General features: G+C 47.6%; 1 protein-coding gene across 3 annotated transcripts in view; it reads left to right on the top strand.

Moving 5' to 3' along the window:
- The window catches only part of SPTBN5 (spectrin beta, non-erythrocytic 5), a 1,050,196-nt gene that overhangs the window by 699,700 nt on the left and 336,815 nt on the right, over positions 1 to 13,681 (top strand). For all 3 annotated transcript variants that reach the window (XR_011283950.1, XM_069638812.1, XM_069638811.1), the window contains exons 37-38: positions 4,030 to 4,148; positions 7,514 to 7,628. Coding sequence is in view for 2 of the 3 variants with exons in the window: in XM_069638812.1 (XP_069494913.1) it covers positions 4,030 to 4,148; positions 7,514 to 7,628 (234 nt within the window). In the remaining variant the exon portion in view is untranslated. The remainder of the gene's footprint in view (positions 1 to 4,029; positions 4,149 to 7,513; positions 7,629 to 13,681) is intronic.

Here is a 13,681-nt window from a genome sequence, read left to right as displayed (position 1 = left end):
GCTTTCTTAAAATTGGTGCGACAAGAAGTCGGATTTGGAGACCGTTTCAGGAAAGGGGTTTTATCCAATTATAAATGCCTTGTAGCAATGATCAGACTAAATGCAATATTATCGGGTAAGATTCAGAAGAATAGAGGGGTCAGACAAGGGTGCCCGCTGTCAACTTTGTTATTTGCTATATCTATCGAACCTTTTGCCAGAGTGATTGGGGCTAAGCCTTATGTGAAAGGGATCAAACTGTGCAAGATTGAATGCAAGCTGCCATCACTGTTCGTGTTGATTAGAACTGACACATTCAGGTTGAAGCACCTGCCAATCTCTGGGTTTGGAACAATAAACATATTTTAAAAAGCCTACTACCTTTGTTAATATATCACTCCAAAGCCCTCCTTATTCAGTGTCCAGAGAGAAAAAGAGACAAACTAGAGGGAGCAATTTATTAACTTTATATGGTAATAGAAAAAACCCAGAATAGCACGTAAGATAATGATGGAACCCCTGAAAAGGTGGGGGGTAGACTGCCCAAAAATAACCTATTACTATATAGCTGTTAAATTGTGGATTCTCAGTGAGTGGGCCAAAATTAACCGCTCGCAGCCTGCAGAGCGCGTATCCAGAATCCCGGGTGGCAAAAGTCAGCGCACAAAAGCACGCCGTGCTGTGTCCCGGGCTTCCGTGTACACGCTCTGCAGAGCACCGAAGGAACCGGGAAGTCACCGGCTGGAGGCCACAGCCCACAGCAGAAAGTGGGGTAGGGGGCAAGAGCGGGTGGAGGTGGGCGGAGGGTGCCACATAGTAGTCGTTTGGGGGAGACCCAATTTCCTTTTAAAAAGAAACTCATAAAGAAGTCTGTTGGGTGGAGGAAAGAGCAAAGGTACTAAATCCCTTTACTCTTTCATTGCTGAGCAGCAGATGGGATACAGAAGAAGAGGCTGAGGTGAGGAGCATGTTTAGAGGTACCTTGGGTTGGAGGCCGCTGGTGGGGGGCACAAAAGCATAGTAGATCGAGCATATTCTTCTCTTCTTCCTTTTCTCTCCAAGCTTCTAGAGGGTATTGTTTATTCAAATGTCATCTTATCTTCATCTTCATTCTCTTCTTCCTCCCCTTCAGTCTGGCTTCAGATCCGCTCACTCTACAGAAACTTCTCTCTTGCATGCGTCTGATTGGTCCTATGTCATGAATTCGATTTTGTAGGTCGTCTAACAAAAAGGCCGATTTGTTTCGGTCGATTTTAGGCAGCCTGCAAAAATCGCCCCCACACCCTCTTACCGGATTACTCAAAATTGGGGGGCTTCACCTCCAAACCCCTACTTCCTCAGACCCCCGCAGCCTCCATCCCCTCCCAAAAACCCCTCAACAAAACACACAAAAACACACACACAAACACCCAACACACACACGCAAACACAGATGCACACATACCCTTACTCGTTCTCCGTCAAGGCCACCTCCGGGTCCTGGTGTGCCTGTCAGCCCCTGGGCACACTCGTGTGCGACAGGGGCATGACAGTTCGATTTAAAAGGACCGCTCTGTGCGGTCCCAGAGCGGTCTTTCTAAATCTTTTTTTTTTTTATTTGCTCCTTTTAAATCGTTTTTTTACTTAGGACCGTCTGTTTCGCTTCTTCCTGCACATCATAATAACCTTTCTTCTATCCTGATTTTACTTGACTTATCGGCAGCTTTCACACTCTTGATAATCCCACTTTACTTTCCTGTCCTTCCTCTTTGGGCATCACTGGCCTCTCTCTTTCCTGGTTTAAATCTTACCTTTCTGGATGCTCCGACTCTGTATCCTGGCCTAGCCATCTCCCCCTTTCCTCTGCCCTCCACGTTCACTTTTGTATGGTGTCCCCAAATGTTCAGTCATTGGTCCTCTTTTGTTTTCATTGTGTACTATCCCTCTTTCCTCTCTCATCTCTCCTTTCAACATGTCCTGTCACTTCTACGCCAACGACTCCAAAATCTGTTTTCTCTCTCTCTGATTCCTCTGATGCTCTTCATTCTCAGGTTCCTGCCTGTCTTTCATCAAACCAATCTTGGATGAACTCTCACTTAATTCCTCTTAACCCATCTAAAACAGAAGTCCTCTTCTTCTCTCCCTTCTCCCCACCCCTCTTTCCTCCTCCTTACTCTGCTCGGAATCTCGCGTTCTCTTTGACTCTTCCCTTTCCTAGTCCTTGCACATTTCCCTTACTGCCCTTAATTGTCCGTTTCTTCTCTTCAATCTTCGTCGTGCTCGTCCTTTTCTTTCTTTTCACACCACTAAACTTCTTATCTCCGCCTTAATTTTCTCCCGTATTGACTATTGTTCTCTCGTGATTGGACTCGCTGCATCTCGTCCTACCCCCTAAGTTCTATTTATAACTCTGCTATCCATCTACTCTTTGGTCTATCTCCCCGTTCCTCTCTTCTTGCAGCTTCTATTTTACCATTTGAATCCCGTCTTACGTTTCCCTTTCTTTGCATTGTGTTTAAATGTCTTCATGGTCTTACGCCACCTTATCTGGCTTCTCTTATCTTTCTATTAGACTACTCGGCCTTCACACTCCCAATCTACCCATCATCCAGATGTCCCTGAACCCCCTTGTGCTTCCTCTCGCTCTTTTTCTCTTCTTGCTCCACTTCATGAGAATTCTCTTCCTCTTACTATTCGTTCTCCCATCTATCATATTTTCCGCACTCATCCCACTTGCTGTCCTCATTGTCCCCCTCATAATCAAATTATGTTTTTAGTCAATCCTGCTCTACAATTTTGTACCATTGCCTTTATTTTTGTCAAGGTGCTTTGGCGAAAGCGTGTTATAAATTCAATAAAAAACAAAAATACAAACCCAATACCAAGGCCCAGGGAAGTTACGCAGCGGCTCAGAGGAATGGCGCAGGAGGCGGGAAAGGAGCGCAGGCTTACACCAGCATTCAAGCATGCGTTCCAAGCCTCCTGATTAGCTAGCACCCATCTCCCGGGTGCTAACGAGTAAGTGCACTGCAAGAAATGAGCATAAGCGGCTTTTGCTCATCGACTTGACGAAGAGTGAACCAAATATTGTGAGTCGGTGTAGAGTCTGCACGGGTGGCAATGTTGCTAGCCTTAATCAATTCACATTATCATGAGAGGCAGGAATGGACTGGGAACCAAAAGTGGCCTTTGAAATGTTAGTGGCCACTTATTACACTGTGGGAGTGCATGTAGCGAGCAATGCAGCGTTTCTAAGTGGGACGTGGTTCTCCGCGCAACAGAAATCGGACCAAATAGTGACTTTTAAAGCACATTTGTCCCTATATAGAGATAAAGAAGTGAAACATGTTTCAAAGAGATATTTGGGGCCTCATTCCGAGTTTGGCGGTAAGGGTTTACGGGCACCGGTAAGAAGACCGGTGCCGGTAAACCCTTACCTCCCAATTCCGAGTTCCCTTAGCGGGAACCGCAAAGGACGTGTGGTCTGAGCACACATGCTTTGCGGGTCCCGCTAAGGGACCAGGGCGCTAATAACGGGCCCGCTATTTGCGGGCCCGTAATTAGCGCCTTCCCGAATCCCATTGAGCACTATGGGGGCTCAAATGGGAATGGGGAATGTTCTACAGAATGGGGACTTACCGGGTCCTCCAAGGTCGGAATGACCTGGTAAGTCCCCATTCTGCCAGACCGGACCCGGGTTTGGAGGCAGCCATGGCGCTAATAGCGCCATGGCTACCTCCAAACTCGGAATGAGGCCCTTGGACTGAGCTGAGATAGAAGGAAGGGCATGGGGTCTCTGGGAAAGAGCATAAGGGGAGCAGAAATCCAGGGAACTCATGATGATAGAGGCTCCTGGTGTTGAGGCCCACCGGGAAAACTCCAGGGTTCCCTGTAGGTCAGTCCACCACTGATCAGAATTGGACACATCAATAAGGAGACATCATTCATTGATAAAGAGACTTTGGTAGGACGGATACGCTCGCCTCCTTCTAACCTCCTTGGTGGATGCATTTTGGTGCCGACAGTCTCCAGTTTCCCAGAAGCTCACAGCCCTGTACCCTGTGATTGCAGGAGGTGACGGTGGATGATGCCCACATAAGAGCCATCGATGCCCTCGCCACCAAACTTGAGAGACAAAGCAAGGAGGAGGCAAAGACGATACTTCAGCGTCGACGGCAGCTGAATGAGAGGTAAGCCACTTACCTTATGCATGCTTGCTTTGGGGTTCTGGGAGTGTGTGCATGTGATCAACATTCATTATCAATACCACATTGTTGCAATACTTGTAAATACGTGAGATCAATTTTTCAATGCTGTTTGATCTGTCATACTTGCGTCATGGCCAACAGGGTAATCCTATCCTTAGGCAATTGCTTTGGCCTATGGAAATTGAGTGGTTCACCCAATAGTAGTAAGTGGAACAAATGTGCCGCTCTTGATAATTGTACCCAGCGTGTGCACAATACTAGTGCTGGAATGGTGCCAGCCAATGGAAACTCTAATTTCCATATGTGACAAGTAGCTCTTAGCATGCACCTTCTCTTGGTGAAAGGGGAGGGAGCAGGAAGTGAGAGGCATGTTGGAGGGAGTGGAGGAAGTTTGAGATAAAGGGCCTCATTACGACTTTGGAGGCAGCCATGCCCTCAATAAGGGCATGGCTGCCTCCAAAACCGTGTCCGGGTGCGGGTTCCCTGAATGGGGAAATACCGGGCCATTCCGAGTATGGAGGGCCTGGTATTTCCCCATTCAGGGAACCCGGACCGGACCTTCCCCATTCCCATTGAGCCCCCATAGGGCTCAATGGGAATGTGGATGGAGCTAACAACAGGCCCATTACAAGAGGGCCCGTTGTTAGCTCCCTGGTTCCCTCGCGGGACCCGCTATGGACGTCTGGATGAACCAGACGTCCACATCGGGTCCCATGAGGGAACCTCGTAATAGTGCGGAATGCGTTTAACGCGCCGGCACCATTACCGGCGCCGTTAAACGCATTCCGTAATTGTTAGAATGAGGCCCAAAGTCTTGGAAGGTGTGGGCTGAAGTTCACAAAGGAAAGAGGAAGGGTGAAGAGGAGTGGGGACCAGAAAAGAAGTGGAGGAGGAAGAAATGAAGAAGAGAGTGAAAAAGAGGGAGGTGAGAAATTAGCAAGTAAGGGACTAGGGCAGGGTTGTCCAACTCAAGGCCTCGAGGGCCAGAAACCTGACGGGTTTTCGGATATCCCTTCTGAATATTCATGAGAAAATATTTACCTACATTTAGAATCATTGAATGCAAATTTATCTCATGAATACTAATGAGGTGTATCCTGAAAATCCAACATGGATCTGGCCCTTGAGGCCTGGAGTTTGACAAGTGTCGGGGGGAAATTCGCCCGGGGTAGGCTGGGCCGTCCGCGGACCTCCGGGCAGGGAGGCCCCAACTCCTCCCGTATATCCCAAAAGAGATAGAGTATGAGACACACGCAAGAAACAAGGTGATTCTGCTGTTTATTAAACAAAACGGCAGGGATGGGTCAAGGATCGTACGCGTCCGTCCTGACACTCTCTCAACATCGTGGGGCTCGCAGGCCCTTTTTACCTTAGTATGACACGCTACTTGCGTCACCTGAGAAAGTTAGCAAAAAACCTATCGCCACTCTGGATTGGTTCCCCGAGTGGTAGGGTTAGTATAGCATACGTATAGAGAACGTTGTTATTGGTTAAGGGTCAGTCAGGTGGTATACTTGGGTTGTCCCTTCAGTTTGATACATAAAAATTGTTACATGAAGACCCCTGAGGATTGGTCAATGTTAATGGCGTCAGTGATAAGGGCCCCATGTTCTGATTGGTCCACCCGCGAGCCCCCCAGTCTGGAACCATTGCTGTTCCCAGCTCGCAGTGCACCTGTCATTTGCAACAATGTTTCACTATGGGTATGTGCAGACAATGTGAGGATTTATTCATAAGCAGGAAGGCCGACTACTCCCACCGCTGCAGATGTCCATTGAGTCGCTTAATTGTATCTGCCTGTGTCTTGAGACGGGGGATCCAGGCGCCTTCTTCCTCCTGGGCTTGGCACCCTATCAGGTTCGGCTTGGTCACGTGAGGTGGGACCGTGGTTGAGGCAGAATTCTGCACAATTAATATTGCATTTTTCACTGTGTGCTTGGCTTATCTTGCAGGTGTGACCTTGGCGTCGGCTTGCGGTATGAGAGTTTGCAACGTTGTGCCCTTGACTGTCTGCTTTCGCTGGGCTCATTCTGCAGGGTCAGCAACCGAACTCTTGCTCATTCAATGTTCATGGAAGCTTTTGCTTGCGGCCTACTTGGGCCTGGTGCATAGGTGGAACCGTTTGATGCAGAGCGCTTTAGGTTATGGTATCATATTGCTCTATCCCCAGTATCGTGTCTTCGTTATATTTCTCATTATGATACATGGGTTTAGAAGAAGCGTGAGCAAGCCTTTTTAGATGAGTTCATTGTGCGTCTTGCGTTTCTGCATTTTAAAAAGCCTATGTGGAAAATAATAAAGATGCACGTCCATGGGTGTGTCGGTCGCCTACGTCATAGCACTGAGTATGTTCTTCGTGTGGATTGGTGTGGGAGTGTCCGGTGTGTATGTTTGCACGGGTGTGCTGACCGTTGGCTAGGTCGTCATGGCATCTCTAATGATGTGTTGATTTGGTGCTGGATGGTTCAGTCGAGTCCATCCATGCCGCAGGTGTCGGCATGTGCGGGGCAGTCTGGTGGGCAGGCGGGTGGGCAGGCGGGTGGGCACATCCGTATGTTCCTGTACCAGGGTATTTGGTCGTCTGGTAGATGGGCAAACTCCTCTCGTGGCGGGTGTCTGGGCCGTGATCCTCTAGGCCAGGGTTGAGAGGGGATTGGTGGGAGCCTTTTGTTCACTTTTCCCACTTTACAAGGGCATACAAGGGCTGGTTACAAAGATGACTTTAGAAATGGCATCAGAAGGAAAGAGCATAACAGCCAGAAGCTTGAGAGGCAAAGGGGGTCTCTTTAGGGCTGCTAAACCGCGAGTCCAAGTAGCGAGCCCGCCTCAGACTACGCCGGATATCAGGTGCTCCGGATCTGATGGGAGCAGGGAGACTTCTGTAATTGACACATATGGATCCAGACCTCAGCATTCTGAATTCCCATGTCAGCCAGCTTCTGCAGTCTTAGCAACTGTCTGCTATGTAAAGAGTTACCAAGTAAACATTTGATGGTGGCACGCTCCCTTTTGCAAGCCTTAGTTCCACATTAGTTTACTCTAAGTCTCACTGGATTACATGTTGTGTTTGATCTTTGCATGTAAATACAAAGGCAGCATTACTGTGGTTTAATTGTGAGGTTGTGCTCAGCAATGCCTCTCATGTCTCCTAGTGTGATATTCACTCCGCCCCATAGTCATGCTTGTGACCGTCTTTGTCTCATTTAAGCCCTGATCTTTTTAAATGGTATTGTCTATTGAAGGTGCTCTTAAACCCATAGCGTGTTGTAGGTGAAAAGCCTCGGCTACCCATTAGATCAGAGCAATCCGTGTTATAACGTGCCTGCCTCTTCCATTACTTCCTGAAGGTGGAGCAGTTTCCATGGGAACCTGAACAAGTACCGAAGGAAACTAGAAGAAGCCCTTCAGATCCACGCCTTGATCAGGGAAATCAATGACATCTCAGACCGGATGAGCGAGAAGGTAAAGCTGCCGGCACCATGAAGTAGAGTGCAAGGGTCTTTGGATGCTTTACCATAGGATGGGATCAAATTCCATTTCTGAAACAAGAGGGATTGTATATTGCTATAAATCTACATGTATTTTTATTTGTATTTCTTATATTATTTTTATTTAGTTATAAAATAACGTTTAACATGGTATCAAAAAAAGATACAAAAGAAAAAAGAAATGACATATTAAAAACATCATAATCATCTTCAACAGATGTCATTTCAATCAGTAAACTCTAACCTTGTTTTTTGCTGGGCTTTCTTCTCCCAAAATGCCAACCAGGTGAAAATCAATCTGTATTAAAATGAAAGCCAATCCAATTCATAAAACCTGTCTTAACCTCAATGCCACGGTGCACTGAGTGAAAGACAACATATGAACATGTCATTATCAATATCCCTAAAATCATTCCAGCGTTAAAATACCCTTTCAAAAGCAGGGAAATTCATTAATATCCTTAGTCCTAAGGTGCCGTGCCCCATACAATAGTATCGATCCAACCGCTTGTGGTAATGAAGCCGCCTTTATCGTAGCCGACTTCACTTTAAAGTAGGGTACTTCCCTCTAATAGGGCGACACGCTTCTTTCTTGCCAGCATTGCACGCTGTCAGGGTCCGGCTTGACTGAATTCCACAGGAGCTGATGCTGGCCCCACAGACCCTCACCAGGAGTTCACCTCTCAACCCTTAAGTATAAGCTGAGCTGAAAACCCCAAGAAAGGGAAAGGGGAATTTGGAGAAAACAACAACCGAGACACTGCAGCCCTGCAACCTTCTGGTAGGCTCTGGTATCTGTAGTAAAAAAATTAACCTGGTTACCTATATGATAATATAAACTTATTTTCTAAAATTATTCTAAAACAACTCTAAACTCTTTACCTCTTAAACCTCAGTAAAAGACTTAGAGGCTAATAATTTGTGTGGAATATCTTGTAAATAATATCTTGTTTAGTGCATATAGTTCAAGCCACTCAAGTCTCTTTAGAATCCTAAAGTGATGGCCCTTGCAAACACCTTACAGACTTAGATATTCTTCTTGCTTTAAAGTTCTTTTCACTCTATGTAGTTTTTAATGCTTTTATAAAATGCAGTCTTTCTCTGAAGTATTGAATTCCATTTGCATAAATTACATTAAATAGATTCTCTTTAACTTTCTGGAATGCTGCTTCCCTTCTGCGTGTGAATTGTTTCCTTATTTACACATAAAAACGTATAGTTTCTTTCTTGATACGCGTGTGCGTTAAACACGTGAAATCAGAAGACGTGAAGAATTGTCCTCGCATTTAAAATACACAGGCGATTCTTAACAAAACACGCATGTGTGAAAAAATACGTAAACGTGATAAAAATAACACGCGCTAGTTAAAATGGACTCGCGCTCTATCGCTACCGAACACACGCGGATAAACGAAATCTAATTCACGTAAAATAGATAACGCGTTAAAAACAACTTGCGCTTAATTAAAATGGACTTGCGCTCTATCGCAACCCAACACGCGTTTTCTTATGAAACGTCTTTCATGTTAAAAATGTACACGTGTTAAAATTCACTCGTGCAATTCATTTGGGCACGCGCTCTATCGCTCTGAATACCCGTGCGCTTCCAAAAAAACGTAAAAGACGACACGCGAGCTCGCGCACACATTAAACAGTCTTGAAGTACTGTCAAGGATGGCACTCTATTAAGAGTGGCACAGGACACCCAGAAAGGGTTTGGGTGGTTGTGCCAAATAAAGTGGACAGATAAGAACACACACAGCGGAAAGGAAAGAGAACGAAGAGTGGGCAAGAGTAGCAAGGGAAAAGATACAGAATGAATACCCTCTTGGGGTGTATGCAGATATAGGAAAAGAGTATTCCACGAACCTTGGAAATACTCTAGCCTTCTGCACAGTTTGCTATAACAGAGGCCCACACTGTTTGCTCATGACTTGGAACAGCAGCTATGGGTGTCTGTAATGTAGAAACGAGACAAGGGAAGGGGCAGAGGTTGACTGATGGGAACCAACAGACAAGCTCTGTACAAAAGGGTCTACAAACAGTACAAGAGAAGATACTACAGACAAATCCAGGAAAGAAGGTGATAGCAAACTAGCAGAAGGAAATGAAGGGAAAGTCGTGTAACAGGATAGGATTGCAGAGGACAGTAAGGAACAAGGTTGAGAGCTCAGAGGAGCAGGAAAGCAATGAGTAAGCCCACAGGAGTTGGACTGTAAGGTAGAAAGCCCAAAGGAAAAGGGCTTAGGGCAGCAGAGTAAAGCAGACTGCACGGCAAGGATCCCAAAAGGGCCGGGCAGTAAGGAGTGAACCCTGAGGGACAGGGCCGCTGAACGTAGAAGGTAGCAGAGGACTGTAGAGGGCTGCTAGGCCGAGCACCCAGCGGAAAAGGTAGGTAGGCAGCGGAGCGTGATAAGCTGCAAAGTAGGAAGGCCCAGAGGACAAGGGCTGTAGGTAGTCAGAGTGAGGTAGGCTGTAGAGCAGGGAGCCCAGAGGACAAGGGCTAAGGCAGCCGGAGTGAGGCAGGCTGCAGAGCAGGGAGCCCAGAAGACAAGGGCTGAAGGCTGGAAGGCAGCAGAGCGTGATCAGCTGCAATGTGGAGAGCCCGGCAGGGCAAGGGCGGAGGCTGGAAGGCAGCAGAGCGTGATTGGCTGCAATGTGGAGAGCCCGGCAGGGCAAGGGCGGAGGCTGGAAGGCAGCAGAGCGTGATTGGCTGCAATGTGGAGAGCCCGGCAGGGCAAGGGCGGAGGCTGGAAGGCAGCAGAGCGTGATCGGCTGCAATGTGGAGAGCCCGGCAGGGCAAGGGCGGAGGCTGGAAGGCAGCAGAGCGTGATCGGCTGCAATGTGGAGAGCCCGGCAGGGCAAGGGCGGAGGCTGGAAGGCAGCAGAGCGTGATCGGCTGCAATGTGGAGAGCCCGGCAGGGCAAGGGTGGAGGCTGGAAGGCAGCAAAGTGTAACAGGCTGCAAGGCAGGAAGCCCAGAGGAGCTGGACTGAGGCAGAGAGCCCAGAAGGCTATGGCTGTAGGCAGCGAAGTGTAACAGGCTGCAAGGCAGGAAGCCCAGAGGAGCTGGACTGAGGCAGGGAGCCCAGAAGGCTATGGCTGTAGGCAGCGAAGTGTAACAGGCTGCAGGGCAGGAAGCCCAGAGGAGCTGGACTGAGGCAGGGAGCCCAGAAGGCTAGGGCTGTAGGCAGCAGGGTGTAGCAAGCAACAAGGCAGGGTCCAAGTAGGAGTGAAGGTAAACAGCATACAGGATCCGTAGGAAGACGCGAAAGGTGGAGGAAGGACTCTCAGATGCAAGAGGCTGAGCCACTGCAGGCAGCAGCCTTTATACTGCCTAGCCCAGCACAGAGGCAGGCTAATTGGTTGCACCTGGCTAAGCACACCTGCAGGCAATCGGCCACCTCCCTTTCTGTTCCTGGGCTGGTGGAAGCAGGGCAAGTCCCGTGGGCTTCTGGGGGGTGTAGTTCCTTTGATAACCCATAGAAACAGCCAGGAATCGATGCTTGTAGCCAGGTGCATTGTGGTATACGTAGTTTGTGGGAAAAATAATAAAGTTCCCAAAGTAAATATAGATGGATCCAAGAGTCTGTTGCAAATAAATGATAAACAAATAGTCCATATTGAGCGTAAATGGATGCGCCCATGGCGCAGGCATGACAGTATGCCCCTCTCCAGGCCCCTCTCCGGGCTCCCTGAAGACCGACCTATAGGAAGAATGTCTGTCACACCGTACAAGAGTCTTAATCCAAAAAGGCACATCATGAAGCACCAGAAACGGGTTGCAAGGTGAGAGTTTTGAACGACGGAGATAGTACCAATGTTCTGAACTTGTGATGTAGAAATCAGAATAGACGAAGTCTTTGGAACACAGACCCCAACTGTGTGTGCATGAAGAGAGGAACTGCGAAAAACTGCTGCAGGCTCCCTGATAGATTTTGCTTTGACGGGCAACCGTATGGTGCTGGAAAGTGGAGCCATAGGTACAGCAGAGTTGGTAGCTTTAGGAAGGTTTTCCAAGACATCCAGAGCAGCAATGACAACGTTAGGGTTAGCCGCAGAGAGTTCAGGAGTCACAGCGGCGGTTTTCCCATGATTAGTAGACAGTTCAGAGGTTACAGCAGCAGTGAGATCTTGAATGGCTGTAGAGAGTATCAAGGCTGTAGCAACTGGGTGTGTGGGTGTCATGAGAGAACCAGCGGCTTGGAACGCACCTGAGACTGGTAGAGTAGAGTCTGGCAGTCTTAGTGCTACAGATACACCAGCAGGAACAACTGGAGCAGTAGTCTTAACAGGGAAACCCTTCGCTGACTTTGCAACAGTTAGCATGGCGGATGTAGGATCAGGAAGAGAAGGTGCTGAGGGATCAGGTTGTGTAGCAGAGGATTCTGCTGCAGCGAGCACCGCTGCGAAGGAAGTAGAAATCTGGGCATCGGGAGCATCAGAATTAGCGGTAGCTTCAGGAATCACAGTAGCTATAGCAACTTCAAGATTTGCAGCAGGGACTTGAGGAGTCTCAAATGTGGCAGGGAGTTTAGGAACCACAGCAGCAGGAAGATCATGAATTGCAGTTGGAAAGTCGGGTGCTGTAGCAGCTACAGACAGTTCAGGGGTTGCTACTACTGGTAGATCAGGTACCACAACCACTGGCGATTCAGGGGGTATCGAAGAAACTGAAGATGTTGATTGCTCAAGAGTGTTATCTGATAGCACAGCCACACTTTGGCAAGCCCCGCTTGCCAACTCAGCATGCTCGGTGTGAATTGCGCCAGTCTCTTCAGCTGCCGTTGTCATTTCAGAAGAGGTTGTAAGTGTGAGTACTGGACAATAGGCAAGGGTGAGGGCGGAACCATCCTTTGACTCAGAGGGATTTCCAATCAGAAGACCACCCTTGTTTTGTGGTGTAATGGCTGTGTGAGTGATTTGACCCACCAGAGGAGTTAATTCTTTTCTGTCAGTACAACAACCTGAGTTTCTGTGGCTGGAAGGTGAAAGAGCTGTGTCAGTCTTTAGAAGGGATACATATGCTATATTTAGGTCTTCCATCTGCTTGGTATAAGTCTGTATACTTTTCCGCGTGGCAATTCCAGGCCTTATCATGTTGATCTCTAAAGATAAGATGTCAGGTGTTGGACATAGGGTCAGATGGTCTGGTGACTTGTGTCCCTTCATAAGATTCTTATAATACAAATAAACAAAGTCATCATAGAGGTCTTCGGTCTTTCTTTTAAGGCGTAGGAGTTGTTCGTGTAGCAGGTAAGTACCATTAGCTTGATCTAAAGCTTCAGAAGCTGGTGTGGCAGAAAATTCGGTTGTAGCAATGGGAAGACTGACCTTAGGGTTATTGTGGTTAGTAGATACTGTGGAAGCATTAAGATAACCGATGGTTAGTATAGGTCTTTTGTACCCAGGACCAGATGCACAAACCTCAGGATAATGACTGCCTTGTCCTGTCAAATAAAGGTTTCCAGCATTCTGGGGAGCTTGCCAAGCTGATCTTGCGCATATCACTCTGGCAACAGCGTATTCTGGGTTAGAGACTCCCACAATGAGAGCTATATCCTTGTCTGTTGCGGTGTTAGAAGGCTTGTCAGAAGATGCAGGAGTGTTTTTCACTGTTTGGTTTAACAAGATCCGTAAGAATTCATTATCTTGCTGTAGCTCTGCAACAGATAAGGACTGCGGGTCATAGTCGCAAATGTCATAATAATTGTACATGGAAGAAGGGTCAGCTAGCCAGTGAGTATAGTACCGTGCTTGTAAATCTTGGTTTACTAAGGCGAGACTGTCCTTTAGACTAAGGTTCTTGTTTGCTGTCTTTAGGGAAACCATAGGTTTATGCAAAGGTTTCTTAACCCGAAAGGAAAGCATCTTTGTTCTGTGTGTGCCTTTCCGGCCTATGGAACAAGAAATGTTTTGCTCTTGCATTCTGTCAAGGATGGCACTCTATTAAGAGTGGCACAGGACACCCAGAAAGGGTTTGGGTGGTTGTGCCAAATAAAGTGGACAGATAAGAACACACACAGCG

Source organism: Ambystoma mexicanum, chromosome 14, assembly GCF_040938575.1.
Source record: "Ambystoma mexicanum isolate Mex_15411 chromosome 14, UKY_AmexF1_1, whole genome shotgun sequence".
Classification (NCBI taxonomy): Eukaryota; Metazoa; Chordata; class Amphibia; order Caudata; family Ambystomatidae; genus Ambystoma; species Ambystoma mexicanum.
The sequence above is the reverse complement of the archived record's forward strand: the minus strand, read 5'-3'. Positions and strand labels throughout refer to the sequence as shown.